This window comes from Girardinichthys multiradiatus, chromosome 3, assembly GCF_021462225.1.
Source record: "Girardinichthys multiradiatus isolate DD_20200921_A chromosome 3, DD_fGirMul_XY1, whole genome shotgun sequence".
Lineage (NCBI taxonomy): Eukaryota > Metazoa > Chordata > Actinopteri > Cyprinodontiformes > Goodeidae > Girardinichthys > Girardinichthys multiradiatus.
Window position 1 is genome coordinate 20,442,799 of NC_061796.1, and position 18,485 is coordinate 20,461,283.

Sequence of the window (18,485 nt, forward strand, 5' to 3'; positions counted from 1 at the left end):
ATTTCATGAGGCGGATCTTGGATTTACCCTCCATTTGGCACAGGAGCTCTATGGTTAAAAAAAAACTTTTGTAAGCTGCTTAACAATCCAAAAAAGCACGTTTTCAAAAGCGGAGAAGGGGAGAAGGTGCTCAGGGAATCCCCCATGCGCTTTCCACACATGTCTCCAGAAAGAAGGTATCAGCCTTGGCTGCGCGGTGCGTGAGAGGTGTCAAAGAAAGGCAGGTTGAACTGAACACGGTTCTCTACTATGGTCTGGATCCTTAGTTGCTATCCAAACACAAATAAACAGAGGGGGAACATTGGAGTTAATGATAGAGAAGGGGGGTGGAGGCGTGTCGGGGGCGGGCTGATCGCGCTGGAGTCCCGGAGCCCTAAAAAGTGAAGAACCGCACACTTCCAGCCCCAGCTTCGGACGGGACTCCCACACGGCTGCTGCCGTCTCTCCTCCAAACCTCTTCGCCTCTTTCCACAACTTTTCTCAACTTGTCACATCGCAGCATAAGTCCGAGACATCAGAGTTTGGCTGCATGGCTACATGAAAGTTTCATGGACTTGGATGTTGGAAACGTTTTATTGGAGCTCGTCGCCTGTGTAGTTACTGTGGATTACTGACATACCGCAGGACCCTTGGCAGCCACTTATTGGGGTAAGATTGTGTTTGGCAGGGTGCATGTCAGTCCTCCGCGGGGAAAGCAAACAGTCTCACGCTGCCCCACTTTAAAGCTCTTTAAAACAAAACCAAACATCTAATTAGAAAACTTAACTTTTGCTGCTTTACTGCGTCCTGAGCCAAATGGATCAAACCAAGTGTCTGCTTTTTAAAAATAATAAAATAGACTGATAATAATGTTCGAATCTAGAGAGCTGCCTCTGATGACAACAGACATCAGAAGGTATCTCGCTCACGTCGTGACATCACTGACCTCTGTCCAGAGCGCAAGGCGTCACTGAAACTGGCAGAGGCCTTCGCCTTTTAAAATACATTTAAAAAGCCTCTGTCAAGAAATAAAAAAAGCGATGGGTATGTGAAGAACAAGACACCTGGGCTGCTGCTGAAGTGAAAGAAAAAAAAAAGAAGTCCAAAGGTGAGGCGAGAACGAGCTGAATGAAAGCTGCTCCAGTGGCCAATGAACAACAAGTGTCTTAACGGTGATTTATGCTGCACCTGTGCAAAATGATATTTAACCCCATCGCATGTGACTGGGAAAGCAAAGTCCAGACAATTCAATATCTGCAGCAAAACTGAAGAGCATGTGCAGCCCGTCCAACAACAGGGTTTATAGAACTTCATATTAGTCCTCTCTCCTTGTGTGTACAGCGATATAATCTCCACAACGTAACGGACGTGGAGCATTGTGATGTTACTCCTCCAGCTGTAATATCTGACCTTATATCGTCATTCAAAAATACTCAAAAACAATTCTTTAATTTTCGTTCTCGCTCAAATATCTGATCGTCTGATCGCAGTCAATGTGCTGGATGATTTCCAGTTCTACTTTCACCATCTGGAGCGCGTAACTTCCACGGAGGGTTTTTCTGTGGGCAACACATAACTTGTAGCCAAGAACCCGCACAAACGGAACCAGGCCAGCTGTCTTCAGCTCACCTCATCTGTCCCATGTTTATATAGAGGCAGGTCGCTTTTATTACTGGCAAATATGGCTCTGCGAAATGTTGGCCTATAAATGCCAGGATGTTGCGTTGCCAAAGGGAGAAACACGCCATATATAAACTGGGACAAAACGTATTAAAAATAAATAAAAAACCATAATCTATCGGCTCCGATGAAATAAACGATCCGCTCATGCAAGGCGTCAAAGCTTTTTATTTATTTATGTTCTGCTTTCTTTTCTGAACACGGAAGCTCTGCAGGCGAAAGTTCCCTCTTCCACAGATTTACACGGAGAACACTTGTTCTGAGCTGTGAAACACTGTCTCCTCTAATTACATCACAGTGTGACCTGAAATCACTGTTTGCTGTGATATGTGGTGCCATATGAGGGGCGCATCCTACGCCTTTTTGTTGTAGGATGATCACAGTGGTGAGAAGGGTTTTTTGGTTTGTTACAATTATTTAAAATACGCATGCGCTCTCAGTGTTAAAATCGTATATGTTTGGACGTAATTCTGGCTGCGGATAAAATAAATGACAAAAATTAAGCAGGTCGTTCAGATCATTTGCCTCATGAAATGAAAATTAAAAATTTCACAGGATTTCAGCTGTAATTTTAGTTAGAGAGGTCATAGGAATTTTTTGAAGTTGTCCATATTTTTTGTATTGCAGGCCACAATGTTTATTCAAACGGCATGAAAAAGCTGTATTTATGCAAACATGCGTTTTTGTCTGATTTGTGACACCCACATAATTTACTCATTAGCGTGGTTTTAACTCGCAACTTTCATTGTCTTATAATTTGTGTCTCCCACAGGGTTTTACAGCTTCCATCTGCAGAGGTCTGAGCCGAAATGGGGAGCAAAGCTCTGCACGCCCCGATCCCCCTGCACCCTGCGCTCCAGCTCACCAACTACTCCTTCCTGCAGGCCGTCAACACTTTCCCCGCCGACCAGCTGCAGGGACTGTACGGGCTCAGTGCGGTGCAGACCATGCACATGAACCACTGGACTCTTGGCTATCCGCACATGCAGGGACTTAGGTCGACGATTACCGCGGCCGCGCAGGGTTTGGTGGACCCCAGAATCCCCTTTCCGGCGTTGCCCTTCACGGCGGCTGCGCAGCTCTTCCATCCAAAACAGGCCGCCGTTACGCACGGCATTCCCCCACATCACAAGGACAGGCCCAGGTTTGACTTTGCCAACCTGGCCCTCGCTGCTACTCAGGAGGACCCGCCAAAGGCTGCGGACCTGGCAAAGCTGGCATCGGGACTAGGGGGGACCATCTCCGAGCTGAGCAAGCTGTCCCCCGACAGAAAACCCACCCGTGGCAGACTTCCGTCCAAGACTAAAAAGGAGTTTATTTGCAAGTTCTGTGGCAGGCATTTCACCAAGTCCTACAATCTGCTCATCCACGAGAGGACCCACACAGACGAGCGGCCTTACACCTGTGATATTTGTCACAAGGCTTTCAGGAGACAGGACCATCTCAGAGACCACAGGTGAGATTGAGTTCCAGCAGACTGTGTTCAACAGAAACACATGCAGTCGCCTGCAGAATTTTTCACTTTGTTTTATTTAGTAAAAAAAAAAAAAAAAAAAAAAATGATGAATTGTTTTAAAAGACGTCTTCACCACTACTAACACACAGCTCTTGATTTTGTTTCTCAAACGTTCTACACGGGGGCGCTGAGGCCATATAATTATTTTTTTGCTCTGTGAATGTGTTTTTAAGAACATATATGCTGATTAAGTGCCATTTGTGTTTCACAGATATATTCACTCCAAGGAAAAACCGTTCAAATGTCAAGAATGTGGGAAGGGATTCTGTCAATCCCGCACCCTAGCCGTCCATAAAACCTTACACATGCAGGTAAGCTCAACATATTAAGCATGACCCTGACCTCAAATGCTGAAAAATAATTTTGCTGTGTCTGCTGCATGCATGGGGATGTAGATTAGTCTTTAAAAAACTACGGCATTTGGCCTATGATCTAATTAAAACGTAAAAATTAACCCATAACATTTTCATAACTGGAAATTTAAAGCTGATTTATTAGTGTATTTGGATGTCTGAAAGATACATCTGATCTATGCAATTAAAGGGAATAATCCTTTGCTTGCTTTAAATCTAAACAGGAGTCTCCCCACAAATGCCCCACATGCGGAAGAACCTTTAATCAAAGAAGTAACCTGAAAACTCACCTTCTCACCCATACAGACATCAAGCCCTACAGCTGTGGCCGCTGCGGAAAGGTGTTTCGGCGCAACTGTGACTTGCGACGGCACAGTTTGACGCACAGCCCACATCAGGACTACTAGGCCTGGACAGACTAATAAAAATAACAAAGGGACAAAACTCGGCGAGATGGTTCACCGACTTTTTTGTCATCAAAGAGACTTTCCAATCCAGGACACGTTGCCTCGCTGGGCATTTTACCGAGGGGATTTGTTTGCACCCCAAGGAGAAGCCAAATAAGCCATGACAAAGAATATCCAGCTTCACCAGCACCTGTAAATATGAAGACCGTGTAAAAAATATGTTTTTTATTTTCTTTTTCTGACCTTGAAATAGCAAAATTGTCAACAAAAGTCATAAGTTTAAAGTATGTTAAATTGTATTTCAGAAATAAAATATTTTCATGACACTTATGTATTCGTCCTGTTTTTATTCCATGCCCTTTGGAGGAAACTCTGAGTTGTTCCAGCCCGGAAAAAGCAAACCTGTGGAGGAAAGAGTTCAACTAATCTTCAGTTTACCGCTGTGACTGAGTTCCTTCAATATAAATCGACAGGTGGCGTTGATAGCATGACAGTCACAATGACTTTATGCAGAAAGGACAAATCTGATCATAAGAATTAGTTTAATTATAGGAACTGGTGATCTTGTAAATGTCTGAATCACTGGGCTCGAAAATTATCTTCCAAAGGCTGATAAGTATATTAGTCGCATTAACAGCCGTATTACGTCTTTATCTGCATCTTGCACCTGTGATTACATTATTGACTTGCCAAACGGAAGAAGGAGGAACCCGCACCAATGCATTTTTTTAATACACATGTAAACGGGCTGGTCACCTCCAGAAGCTCTGGTTCCTCTAACACAGGAGGAAAGAAAAAAGAGCATTTCGTTTCACACGTAGACCTGTGTCAAACTACCAACAACATTTAAAATAATCTAGGACAACTCACCGCTCATCTTTTATTAACCAGATTAATGCAAATCCATTGTAACAGTTTTTTTAAAAAGCAATTTAAATGTAACCCAATGAACGCTCCAGCGACGGTAGTTAAGTGTGGATAAAATCTGAATTTCATCCAGCTAAACCTTAACCGCAGTCAGAGATTAACCATCTGAGCGCTGGTCTGTAATAGGATGAGCTGATTTATAATATTTATTTTGAATTCCCCCCATATTAGAATCCGGGTGTATTATTGCCTATAGAGACAAAGTGAAACTTACTCCAGCACTGATCACCGTGTCTTTCTGTGTCTTTTGCCCATCAGACCTCTTATATCTCGGTTGGCAAAATAATAATGCTAAAAAAAAAAAACAAATAAAAAAACAAATAAAGCGAATGTAGGCTGACTGAATTCAAATTCGAAACAATTGTTTAAAAATGAAATATATCCTTTAAAGCGCCCGCAAATACAGCCTGCCCCTAGTGAGTGCAATGACAACATGAATCTAAAAGGATGTTTATTTCTGCTGGAAAGCCACGAAGATAGAAACATACTGATGCACACTATGGATCAGGAGTTTGCACGAAAATATCATTATTCTCCAGGAGGCAAGGATGCAAAGAAGATACTTTATTCTGCAGCAACAAGGATGGTAAAACATTACAAGAAATTCCAATTTGCTATACGATTAACTAAAATGACATTATTTTATAGCAGCAGCAATAACAATAATAATAATAATAATAATAATGCTTGGCCTTATATATTTTGATGGCTAGTGGGTTTTATCATTTCAATGGCTGGCATCAACCTGCCAGGAACCACAGATGAAAATTAGCCTGCATGGAATCTGGTACATTTATACGAGGCATTGTTGTCCTAATAAGGCAAGGAATAGAGATGGGAGGTTGTCTTGTTAGAAACTTTTGGAACAACGTCCGTCCTTATGGCGGGTTTTAACGTTAACCGTGACAGACAAGAGGTGTGTCCATTTCTTGCCAATTCAGAAAATATATTTCTACTCATCTTTCGCCATTTTGGTTAAAACATAATTTCGGGAACATCTTCTGTGAAACGCGCAGTCTTTTAATCGTTGTTTGATACGAGAAAAGGCAGATTTTTTTTTTTTTTCTGAAACCCATGCGTTCCTTCCTACTCTGCCCGAGGATCACAAAAAATCAATAGGTTGTTAGTATTAATATTAATATTGTTATCTACTTAAGCACGAAAAAAAACCCATGGATATTAAAGACAACCTGATCAATGGCTTTCTTACATGCAGGATATTTGAGTAAAAATCCAAAGTTTCATTGAAGAACGCAAAAGGTCAGATAAGAAAGAGTGGACTTTCGGGGACAGAATTGACTGTGTCCTCGGTAAGCCTTATCTATCTAACAGGTTAGCGGCTGCGCTGACTGCAGGCCAGTGGGATCCGCTGCTCTGCCTTCCTATCTTTATATGACCCTATCGGGCTCTGACGCACAGATTTATACAGAGAAAGACAGTGGAAAACACTCGGAGGAATAGGGAACCCGTTCAAAAATATGTTCATTGCACCTGCGACAGACCAGTGCAATTTAAGATTTTATAACATTCTAAATTTGATTCACTGATTTTTCATTAAGACAAATTCAGAACCCTGGCCTACTCTGAAAAACTGTTTAAAAGCAATATTCAACAACAGACTTTAGAGCAATTATTTGACTGACTTAATTCTAAACGAATTTCTGTGAAGGTGGCCCACAACAAAATTATAATTTTTTTAATTAACTTATTTTGCTATGTATTACAATATGTTTTGGTTTTATGTCAGCGTCTGACTCTGCAATGCAATTGCTAACATTTATTCAGCAAAATGTTCCTTTTTTCATTCATGAAAAGCCACCAAGTATACTGTATGTGGCAACACTGTTAGTCATGTTTACTCAAATGAATTCATATCAGATTAGCAGGGGAGATAAAAGAAAGATCTTTTTAATGATATAATAATCTCTTTCATATTCCTTTGCATAAATCAGTGTTGCAGAAAATATTTGTGAAACACTGTTTCACAGCAATAAATATACCATCCACAACTATATTTCTTTCACTTGCAAATGTACACATCAAATAAAAACAGTGCTAGATAATAAAGTCTGTATTTCTACTGCAGGATAACTACTTCAATGACCACTAGTATAAAAACTATGGATTTAACTTTGGGTTCCTGCCATTACAGGTGATTCAAGAATCAAGCTGATCAGTTCACTTTGGTAAACACTATTACTGACAAACAATATTTGACCGATATAGACCTAGCTAAAGCACCCGACTTCTGTTCCCATATAACATTGTAGTCTTCGCAAAACAACTTCCGTGTATTTTATTGTTGACAAATTTTCCTGGAATTCCAGCACTGGTCTCAGATAGTGGCTTGCTGGAGAAATACAAAACACATGCAAACACCGTTGGAGGCAGAAAGGAATTTAATCAGAAAAATATGCGACAAGATAGGAAAATACAACAAGAAAAATTCAAATGGAGGTACTCGAAAGACCTATGATCAGTTGCTATATGCCTTATGTGATGTCACCAGAAGCATGTGGGTGTTGAGCATTATGATGAGCAGGGTGGAGTATATTTGAATTAAAAACTAACAATTAAATGTTCTTCTATAGGTGACTATCTAGAGAGTTTGATTACTTTATAGAGAAGTCAGGCGTATTTCTTTAAAATAAATAACTTAAATGAGAATGGGCAGAATGTTTTGTAAAATGTATTATCTAGAACATTTTTACAACAGTGATAAGCATTTACAGCCATAAAAGAGCCAAAGCATAGCATCCAGAGTCAAAATGTGCACTTAAAATAAGATGGAACAGTTATATTTAATCTAATATGTAACGCTTATAAACTGTACACGTATTAAACCTTTTGACAAGCTTTAAAACCTGTAATCTAATAAACATTTGAAAGAGCTTAAAAGTCACTAGTGCTAATCACAAATGAAACAAATAATCTGTTAGGGTATTTAAAGCGAATTGGTTGGCTCACTTTGGGTCTGAATGTGTAAACTCGGTTGGGAAAGGTTCTTTTCCTACAAACGCAAAGGCAACACTTGTCATACGGAAGCCGCGTTGGTGTTTACAGATGACGTTGGAGCTGTAGCCGCTTTGAGGTGTAGCTGACAAGAGAAATATGTTTCATTAAACGTGTAATTCAACAAATAATCGCTGGACAGAAGCTGGAATCAAGTAATTTCCCGTTTAAGCCTAAGAATTATGGGTTAGGGTGTATTTTCTTTACCGTGGCTGAGCTTGTTTGGCAGTGTACGGAGCTCCTCTAATGACAGGTAAGGTTAGCACAGCTAGCATCTCTCGATAACTGCTCCTCGGTAAGTTAAACTTGTGTTTACACGGGACTAGAGTTCTATTTCCATGTTTTGTCCTTTTGAAATATACGTTGTTTATACGGGTGTTGCTTCTCCATTGTTGCATTCCGTGAGGAAATGCTACATTAGCTCGTAGAATAAGCGACCGGGATAAACTTTAATTTGCGAAAAGTTAACCGCTAAAATAAAGTTTCTGACGCTAAATGTGAAACAAGACTCGTCTTTAAGCGCAGAGTATCATAACTATTGCTTATCTAATATTTCTTGACATGAATCAAATGGTAATAAGTGTTCAAAGACAATGTATAAATTGCGGTAAAGTATACAAAATGTTACTATCTCTTAATTAAAACGCTTAACCCCCAAACCGGATATTTGGATTTTTAATAGCAGAAAGACCCAGGTGTGGCCACTATCTTCAATTACGACTCCCTCCCATTAACTGTTGTGTGCAGATATTAACTGCAGTGACGCCTTTACTGCTGTACTGTAACGTATCAGATTTGGATTTCTGACGTGACAAACACCTGCTTTTTGGCTCAGGCTTTAATAAGGCGACCAAATAAATACCAATAAAATACACAAAAAAGACCAAAGTTTGTGCAGGACTATGAGAAACATGTTGAGTCGTATGCTAAAAGTTAGCCATCATGTTGGACTGACTCGCACTAGTTACACAATAAACACATTAAATATGCATGTTGAAAACTAAGTTTTCAGTATCACACATATTTGTTTTAAATGCATTCTCAGCTATAAACATTGTACTCGTTTTCTGCTTCATCCGGGACCGGGTCGCCGGGGCAGCAGACTCAGCAGAGACACCCAGATGTCCCTCTCCCCAGACACCTCCTCCAGTTCCTCCAGGGGGAGCCCAAGGCGTTCCCAGGTCAGCCGAGAGACATAGTCCCTCCAGCGTGTCCTGGGTCGTCCCCTGGGCCTCCTCCCGGTGGGACGTGCCTAGAACACCTCCCGAGGAAGGCGTCCCGGAGGCATCTGGTATAGATGCCCGAGCCACCTCAACTGGCTCCTCTCGATGTGGAGGAGCAGCAGCTCTACTCCGAACCCCTCCCGGATGGCCGAGCTCCTCACCCTATCTCTAAGGGAGTGCCCGGCCACCCTACGGAGGAAGCTCATTTCAGCCGCTTGTATCCGTGATCTCGTTCTTTCGGTCATGACCCAAAGTTCATGGCCATAGGTGAGGGTAGGAACGTAGACCAACCGGTAAATGGAGAGCTTCGCTTTTCGCCTCAGCTCTCTCTTCAACACAACGGACCGGCACAGCGCCCCCATTACTGCGGCAGCCGCACCGATCCGTCTGTCGATCTCCCGCTCCATTCTTCCCTCACTCGTGAACAAGACCCCGAGATACTTGATTTTATGAAGTCAGTTATCAAAGTCATAGTGTTCTCTCATATCAAAACAGATATTTTTGTAAAGAGAGTTCCATAAGGAAAAAAAATGCCTATTATGAAAAAATAGAAAACCAGATTACTCATATTTTTATATCAAGGACACATGCTGTGTAGCAAGTATTATAATTTTCCAATATAAAAAAAAAATGTCTTATAGTTTTTTTGCACTTGTACTTCAGACAATATGATTTTGGAATCATCCCATCACTGATTTGTATAAGAATATTTAAAAAAAATCTAATTGAAGCATTTACTAAAGCAAAAAACACGATTTACTACTCACTTTATGTCTTTTAATTACATTTTCTAACCCAAATCTAACGGCCAGATTTAACTATGGGGGTCGAGGATATAGTTAAGGTGGTTAAATTGCTGTACAGTTCTGCATGATACAGACAACCTTGTCACCCCAGTCTCTGATACGAAATTGTACAGTTTACTATCTGACATTGTAGTGTTTTTGTTCAGTGTGTGACTTGTGTGCACAACAGTGAAAAGATGTTGGAGTCCTACGTCACGCCGCTCTTGATGAGCTATGTGAACAAGTACATAAAGAACCTGAAGCCATCTGACCTGCAGCTTTCGCTATGGGGGGGCGATGTGGTGCTCAGCAAGTTGGACCTGAAGCTGGATGTGCTGGAGCAGGTAATGTACACTAAATATAATTTGTGCTTTCTTGGACATTAATCAAGATAGACTGAATACATCACTACAATGCATCGCTTTAATACACTGAGCATAAATATAAACACTTTTGTTGTTGCTCCCATGTTTCATGAGCTGAAAACCAAGCTTATGGTAGAGAAATGAATATTCAGTTCAAGGGCAACGGCTTTGGTGGACGTTCCTGCAGTCAGCATGCCAACACTCCCTTTAAAACGTGCAACATTTGTAGTATTGTGCTGTGTGATAAAAAACATTTTAAAGTGGCCTTTTATTGTGGCCTGCCTAAGGCACACGTGCAATAGTCACGCTGTCTAGTCAGCATCTTAATATGCTACACCTGTGAGGTGGATGGAGTATCTCGACATTGGAGAAGTGCTCCCTAACAGATTTCAACAGATTTGTGAACAATATCTGAGAGAAGTGGGCCTTTTGCTATTAACACAATTGTTACATTGTCACTATACAGTCATCTGTGTGAAAAAATGAAAAATAATAATAAATATAAAACAAAAACATAAACAAAATACAAATAATGTTTGTATTATTGTACATGCAAGAATGTCTTAAATATGTTTTTCCATGTATAAAATAACCCACTGGGATAATTACCTGGACCACAGCCCAGCCAGAACTTATAAAATAAGGCTCAGGGGTTCTGATGTGAGGGATGTGGCTGGAGAAGCAGAGAGGAGAGACGCTGCTGTCTGGACTAGTGAAGCTCCATAGTTTGCATGTCAATGACAAGGACAAGAAAAAGCACAAAACCACTGTGAAGTTATTTTTAGGTTACGAATTAGATATTCGTGCTCCGAGGTCTGTAACAGGTTTTTGGTCAGAATTGATTTAGCATTACCACAGGGTGATGCTGCTGTCTCCACCAGCATTTTTCACTGTGGCCACATTGTGTTTTGAGACCCACACATAGTTTTTTTGCATGTTGGCCAAAAAGTTAATTTTATGTCTTACCTGAACTGTTAGCAAACTCTAAAAGAGAAATTCTTTGCATTTTTTAACCATTAAACAATGTTGCCACTCTTTTATAAAGGCCAGCTTTGGGTATTGCACAACTTACAGATATCCTGTCAGCAGATTTTCCCACCTCAGCTGTGGATCTCTGCAGTAGTGTAGTCCTACCATTTCTGGATGGTGTGTAAAGCTCTGTCTTTTGTTTTCTACCCTAACCCTGCTCAAACCTCTCCACAATTTTCTCCCTGATCAGTCTGCTGTCTCAGTTAGTCTTTGTGATGCTGTTTGTTCACTAATGTTCTCCAACAAACCTCTGAGGCCTTCACAGAACAGCTGGATTTATACTGAGATCAAATCACAGCTAGATGAACTCTGTTTACTGAGTAGGTGAAGGCACTTGGTTGAACTGGATATTATTTAGAGGTGGAAAGGGTTGAATTAAATGCAACATATATGCAACATTTGATATGACAAAACTTTGAAATTTTACTAAAGGAAATTAAAAGTATGCTTGCAAATTGTGGTGTGCGGCTTCAATTGCAATTTTACCCTGAAGCATCACTGGTCTTTTACATACATATATATATATGTCATTAAATCTACCAAAGGCTAACATTAGTCAGCATTTTAAAAGTAAAGTTGGTGTATTTGTTACCTAGCAGGAGAAGCATTCTAGTTTGTTATTAGAAAAGAAGAACTTAAACTCAGTTTCTCATGTCTCTTGTTTTAAAACACTGGATTAGATTTGGTTCTGAATTCATCACTGCAGCGTTAGGATGTGTTCTAAAAGATTTTGTGTTTGTCCTTGGTACCTCTAGGTCATGGTCTGTGTGTCCAGGACCTTGTCTCTCAATTTTGATGAGATATTAATGATATGTTGAGGGGGGGGGGGGGGAAATCAGAGGCATGTGGACAACATGTGAGCTGTAAACGGACTGATGAAAATTGAAGTCTCTGCTGTCATTTAGCCATATATATACACTGCTCAACAAAATAAAGGGAACACTCAAATAACACATCCTAGATCTGAATGAATGAAATATTCTCATTGAATACTTTGTTCTGTACAAAGTTAAATGTGCTGACAACAAAATCACACAAAAATCATCCATGGAAATCAAATATATTAACCAATGAAGGCCTGGATATGGAGTCACACACAAACTTAAAGTGGAAAAACACTCTACAGGCTGATCCAACTTTGATGTAATGTCCTTAAAACAAGTCAAAATGAGGCTCAGTATTGTGTGTGACCTCCACGTTCCTGTATGACCTCCCTACAACGCCTGGTCATGCTCCTGATGAGACGGTGGATGGTCTCCTGAGGGATCTCCTCCCAGACCTGGACTAAAGTATCCACCAACTCCTGGACAGTCTGTGGTGCAACGTGACGTTGGTGGATGGAGCGAGACATGATGTCACAGATGTGCTCAATCGGATTCAGGTCTGGGGAACGGACGGGCCAGTCCATAGCTTCAATGTCTTCATCTTGCAGGAACTGCTGACACACTCCAGCCACATGAGGTCTAGCATTGTTCTGCATTAGGAGGAACCCAGGGCCAACCGCACCAGCATATGGTCTCACAAGGAGTCTGAGGATCTCATCTCGGTACCTAATGGCAGTCAAGGTACCTTTGGCGAGCACATGGAGGGCCATGCGGCCCTCCAAAGAAATGTCACCGCATACCATTACTGACCCACTGCCAAACCGGTCATGCTGAAGGATGTTGCAGGCAGCAGATCGTTCTCCACGGTGTCTCCAGACTCTGTCACGTCTGTCACATGTGCTCAGTGTGAACCTGCTTTCATCTGTGAAGAGCACAGGGCGCCAGTGGTGAATTTGCCAATCCTGGTGTCCTCTGGCAAATGCCAAGCGTCCTGCACGGTGTTGGGCTGTGAGCACAACCCCCATTTGTGGACGTCAGGCCCTCATACCATCCTCATGGAGTCGGTTTTTATCCGTTTGTGCAGACACATGCACATTTATGGTCTGCTGGAGGTCATTTTGCAGAGCTCTGGCAGTGCTCCTCCTGGTCCTCCTTGCACATCAGCAGCCAGAAAGCATAGGTACTGAGAAGTGGTCTGTGGTCCCCACCTGCAGAACCACTCCTTTATTGAGTGTCTTGCTAATCGCCAAAGATTTCCCCCTATTGTCTAATTCATTTGCACAACATCATGTGAAATTGATTGTCAATCAGTGTTGCTTCCTAAGTGGACAGTTTGATTTCACAGACCTTTGATTTACTTGGAGTTATATTGTGTTGTTTAAGTGTTCCCTTTATTTTTTTGAGCAGTGTATTTAATACTGTTTGCATTTAAGACTGTTTTAAAGTGAGGCTGGTCTTTAATTGTAGTATTTACTCTTAATTTACCAATTCTTTTCATATTCTACATCTTTATGTCTTTTTGCAGGAGCTAAAACTGCCATTTACATTCATGAGTGGCCATATCCATGAGCTACGAATCCATGTACCTTGGACCAAGCTGGGCTCAGAGCCCGTTGTCATCACCATCAACACCATGGAGTGCATCCTCAAGCTGAAAGATGGAGCACAGGTCAGTTCCTTGTGAGAATCCTGTTTTTTATGTTGATCTTATTGCTGGGCTAAATCAGCTTTAAGGATTATGATTATTGATTAATGAATAAAATTGTCAAAAATCATAATTAAAAATCATAATTCAGGAAAATAGATTCTTAAACAAAAATAATTGCATACGAATAGAAATCAGAGATGTCCTCTGGTGTTGTGATTATGGGCTCAAAGCACTTAATAATTACAATTAGTTAATTATCATTAATAATTGATCAATATTAACCAAAACCACGCTAAATGTCACTGTTTATTCCACTCACAGCTGATTGCCGCAAATCTCGAACAAAGAGTCATAAAACTCTGAGGCGGGAACTCGATGGTTTGGGATCAGCCAGACAAAAACATGAACGCGCACCTTGCTGATTGCATCCCGCTCCGCGATTCAGCCGCACAGCAAATCAAACAGCTCAGTGTAAAACACTATCAGTCTTGTATGCAACAAGTTGATACATTGGATTAACTACTGGTGATACTAAATCCCCTTAAACTATGCCCTGCCCAGACCTCTAAATACACCTATGAAATTTAATATAAAAGAAAAATGACATTGACTTCTTCTCTTCACCGGTTGAGGATGGGGCGTCGGTCTGAACAAAACGAGGGGGGGACCAGAGTGATGCTTGTCCGTGATCAACTCAAAAACGGTTAACTTCTCATCCGTCCAAAACGGGAAAATCAGTTGACTGAATCAACAAGGAGGACAACTCATCTCCTTGGCAAGATCCGTGTCAGCAGGATCTTCGATTGGTTATGAAATCTTCTGACCTTCTTGTGTCAGACAGATTTTCAGTTTTCAAGAGGAAAAGTTCACCTGCGAGCTTTTGTCTGTCCAGATATGCGTCTCCGTGAGACACGCTGGAAACAACAACCAAAGTTTGGTTTCCGCGGGTTTTTATCCCGAGTGACATCAGAGCTGTGCTGCGCTGCCTAGTCGGTCTGTCCGACCAAAATGGATGACCCCAACACAGTACTGGGCACAAATTGCTGTTATGTTAAGTTACCCCATGCTAAAATAAAGCTTTCTCATACACTTCTCTTAATGTATTTCCAAGAAGTGTGGCTTTTTAATATTTTGAATAAAGATTTGTCATTTGCTGTAATTGTTTGTTAAGGGTGGTTATCAAACAACTATATGTATGTGTATATATATATATATACAGGGGTTGGACAATGAAACTGAAACACCTGGTTTTAGACCACAATAATTTATTAGTATGGTGTAGGGCCTCCTTTTGCGGCCAATACAGCGTCAATTCATCTTGGGAATGACATATACAAGTCCTGCACAGTGGTCAGAGGGATTTTAAGCCATTCTTCTTGCAGGATAGTGGCCAGGTCACTACGTGATACTGGTGGAGGAAAACGTTTCCTGACTCGCTCCTCCAAAACACCCCAAAGTGGCTCAATAATATTTAGATCTGGTGACTGTGCAGGCCATGGGAGATGTTCAACTTCACTTTCATGTTCATCAAACCAATCTTTCACCAGTCTTGCTGTGTGTATTGGTGCATTGTCATCCTGATACACGGCACCGCCTTCAGGATACAATGTTTGAACCATTGGATGCACGTGGTCCTCAAGAATGGTTCTCTCCAGGATGTGGGGAAAACAGTAAAGGTGGACTCATCAAAGAACAATACATGTTTCACATTGTCCACAGCCCAAGATTTGCGCTCCTTGCACCATTGAAACCAACGTTTGGCATTGGCATGAGTGACCAAAGGTTTGGCTATAGCAGCCCGGCCGTGTATATTGACCCTGTGGAGCTCCTGACGGACAGTTCTGGTGGAAACAGGAGAGTTGAGATGCACATTTAATTCTGCCGTGATTTGGGCAGCCGTGGTTTTATGTTTTTTGGATACAATTCGGGTTAGCACCCGAACATCCCTTTCAGACAGCTTCCTCTTGCGTCCACAGTTAATCCTGTTGGATGTGGTTCGTCCTTCTTGGTGGTATGCTGACATTACCCTGGATACCGTGGCTCTTGATACATCACAAAGTCTTGCTGTCTTGGTCACAGATGCACCAGCAAGACGTGCACCAACAATTTGTCCTCTTTTGAACTCTGGTATTTCACCCATAATGTTGTGTGCATTTCAATATTTTGAGCAAAACTGTGCTCTTACCCTGCTAATTGAACCTTCACACTCTGCTCTTACTGGTGCAATGTGCAATCAATGAAGACTGGCTACCAGGCTGGTCCAATTTAGCCATGAAACCTCCCACACTAAAATGACAGGTGTTTCAGTTTCATTGTCCAACCCCTGTATATATATATATATATATATATATATATATATAAATAACTTAATATGATATTGTCACACATATCAATATCATGTCTTTTCCTGGACTGTGTAGACATGTTTCATGAAGTGGAAAAACAAATTGAATATTGTCCAGGGTAAACCTCTCCTCAGTCTCTCTTGTAAGACTGAACCCTGAAAAGAACTTCATGCATTTGTTTATTTTTTGGCACTAATGGCCTAATAATTAGTAATTAGATAGGAAATGGGCAAAGACATAAGGGTGAAGGCACATTCAGGATTCAAACCCTGGACTGCTGCATCAAGAACTAATAGCCTCTGTATTTGGGGGATTGCTCTACCACTAGACCACGCGCTGCCCCCCTTTTTACCATTCATTCCACTGATGCTGTACTTTTTAGCTGTTTGCTACACTTTATTCTCTTCTGTAGTGAAGAGATACCAGGTATTATCTCACCTGAAGCAGACGTTAATCGGAGCGGAAAATCAAAATCATCCTTTTCTTATCGTTTCAGTGGGATTATTCAGGTAATTTAAACCTCGTCATCTTTGCATTCGGATGTTTCTTCCCGTCTATCCATCTGTCTTACTATACTCACAGTGCAAGTGGGAACGTGATAAAAACGGGTCTTTTTAAAACAGTTGGCAAACTCTGCCGGTAAGTGGTGTGATAGGGTAAATGGACTGACTGGTTTTCCAGTCAAACCCACCACTCAAAGAACTTTACACTACATTCACCCAGTTGTGCTCACACACACATTGATAACGATACGCAGATCGGTAGGTGGGTTTAAGAGCCTTGCCCAGGGGCACATGTGACAGGAGAAAGTTGGGAGTGAACCCACAACTTTCAGATTACAAGATGACTAACTTAAAAAGAAAGGTATTTACTCCTAATTGGACATTGTTGTGATTTGTTTGTTTTTGGTTGCCCCATGAGAAGTCTTACCTAATTCAGTATTGCTAATTACTCATAAGTACTTCACACAGCATCAGTAAGAAATGGGACAGAAACTATGTCTTTAAAATCCAGGTTGTAAATGAAACCAATAAAACTGAAATGGTCAAATTAAGTTTAACAAGAGTACCATGTAGGACTTTTTTGGCCTTTTCAGTTAATTGATGTAATAGCCATAAAATGACATTTTTGTAACATCATAATTACTCATCTTAAAACCATTGGCCTGCAATAATATTTTTGTAATTGCTATAAATCGTTTTCTTTTTTAAGTTTGGTAATGTTAGAGCAGGTTTCTTGGATTTCTTTTTTAGATTTATCAGGATTTATGTTTGCCACCCATTCAGGTTATAAAATTTTTAAAATGTAGCTCAGACCTGGCCTCTTGTATGGGAAGGCTGGAGTTTCAAGGCCAGATGTCCCAGAAGAAACACATTTTGAGGGAAGTCAATTACAGCTAATTATATAGACTGCAGCAAAAAGATTTGTAACACATGAGTTTGAGCTCCCCAGAACTAATAGTAAATATCAGTCTATGCAGGTGGCTACTGCTCATGCTATCAGGTTTCTAGTTCTATGGAAATTTAAACTTGTTTTAATGCTTCATACACAGCTTAAGGTCATGTAGCAGTAACAGCACTGATGTATTCTCAAAACAACTATTTGTTACAGATGTTTTCTGAAAGGCTTATGGTGAAGAGAAGGTTTTGGGGTATTGCAAATGACATTTGGACAAATTATTCAGTGGTATGCAAACCCAAGAGACATAATTTGGAGTAAAGCCAGACTTACAGGAGAAATCTTTCAAACATGTGGAATTGTAAATGAAGCCCTACCCTTCTCCCCTATCTGGGAGGCAGGAGTCTGACTACTGTGTTTTAACCCAAGAAGATGAAGCAATCTTAGATTTCTTAATAAAGCTGTGATTATATTACAGATAATAATAATAATAAGACGATCATAACAAGAATAAATAATAACATTCTGTTGTGAATCTTGGTGTATAAGTTGTACCGTATAATGTTGATATACATTGAATTGTAATCGTATTCTGATTGTATGCAGGGAGCTTGTTTGACATGGGTTCATTCAACAGATGGGCCATGACATTTTGCCCTGGAGCTCTCATGCAATTTGCACAATGGCCCAAAGAATTTTAAAAGAACTAAAAAATCTCATGTGTGTGTGTGGAAAGTCTTACCATTTGTTTGGACGATCACTATTGTTTCTTTTGTCCAGTGGAACCTTGTGGTAGGCCTCACACCGCCAATGTGTGGAAATGATAAATGATATCATTAATATGGTTTGTTTTCATAATTACAGTTAAAGCCTGAGCTCTGGCCTGTAAAAACATCCTCACATCTTTTGTAGTTCATTAAGGGCCACGTAATTTGACCGGAATTATTTAGACCTTTTGAATGTTCGTGTTTTCCCCCTGAGAGGAACTGGGTAA

General features: G+C 40.8%; 2 protein-coding genes across 6 annotated transcripts in view; both read left to right on the plus strand.

The window, feature by feature from the left end:
• Nucleotides 1–395: 395 nt before the first annotated feature.
• On the plus strand, nucleotides 396–4,265 carry osr2 (odd-skipped related transciption factor 2). Of its 2 annotated transcripts, none has more exons than XM_047361273.1 (4): nucleotides 396–648; nucleotides 2,432–3,115; nucleotides 3,387–3,486; nucleotides 3,753–4,265. In XM_047361273.1, the coding sequence occupies exons 2-4, from the start codon at nucleotides 2,469–2,471 to the stop codon at nucleotides 3,933–3,935; spliced, it is 930 nt and encodes a 309-aa protein (XP_047217229.1). In that variant the 5' UTR covers nucleotides 396–648; nucleotides 2,432–2,468; the 3' UTR covers nucleotides 3,936–4,265. The 2 variants fall into 2 exon arrangements, with proteins under 2 accessions (XP_047217229.1, XP_047217230.1); XM_047361274.1 differs by having other exon boundaries at nucleotides 3,835–4,265.
• Nucleotides 4,266–7,881: 3,616 nt separating this feature from the next.
• LOC124866321 (vacuolar protein sorting-associated protein 13B-like) overlaps nucleotides 7,882–18,485 on the plus strand; it is a 370,362-nt gene continuing 359,758 nt past the window's right edge. For 3 of the 4 annotated variants that reach the window (XM_047362059.1, XM_047362058.1, XM_047362060.1), the window contains exons 1-3: nucleotides 7,882–8,127; nucleotides 10,073–10,226; nucleotides 13,626–13,769. In XM_047362059.1, the coding sequence (XP_047218015.1) occupies nucleotides 10,080–10,226; nucleotides 13,626–13,769 (291 nt within the window). In that variant the 5' untranslated portion in view covers nucleotides 7,882–8,127; nucleotides 10,073–10,079. The remainder of the gene's footprint in view (nucleotides 8,128–10,072; nucleotides 10,227–13,625; nucleotides 13,770–18,485) is intronic. The other variant, XM_047362057.1, reaches the window with a different exon arrangement.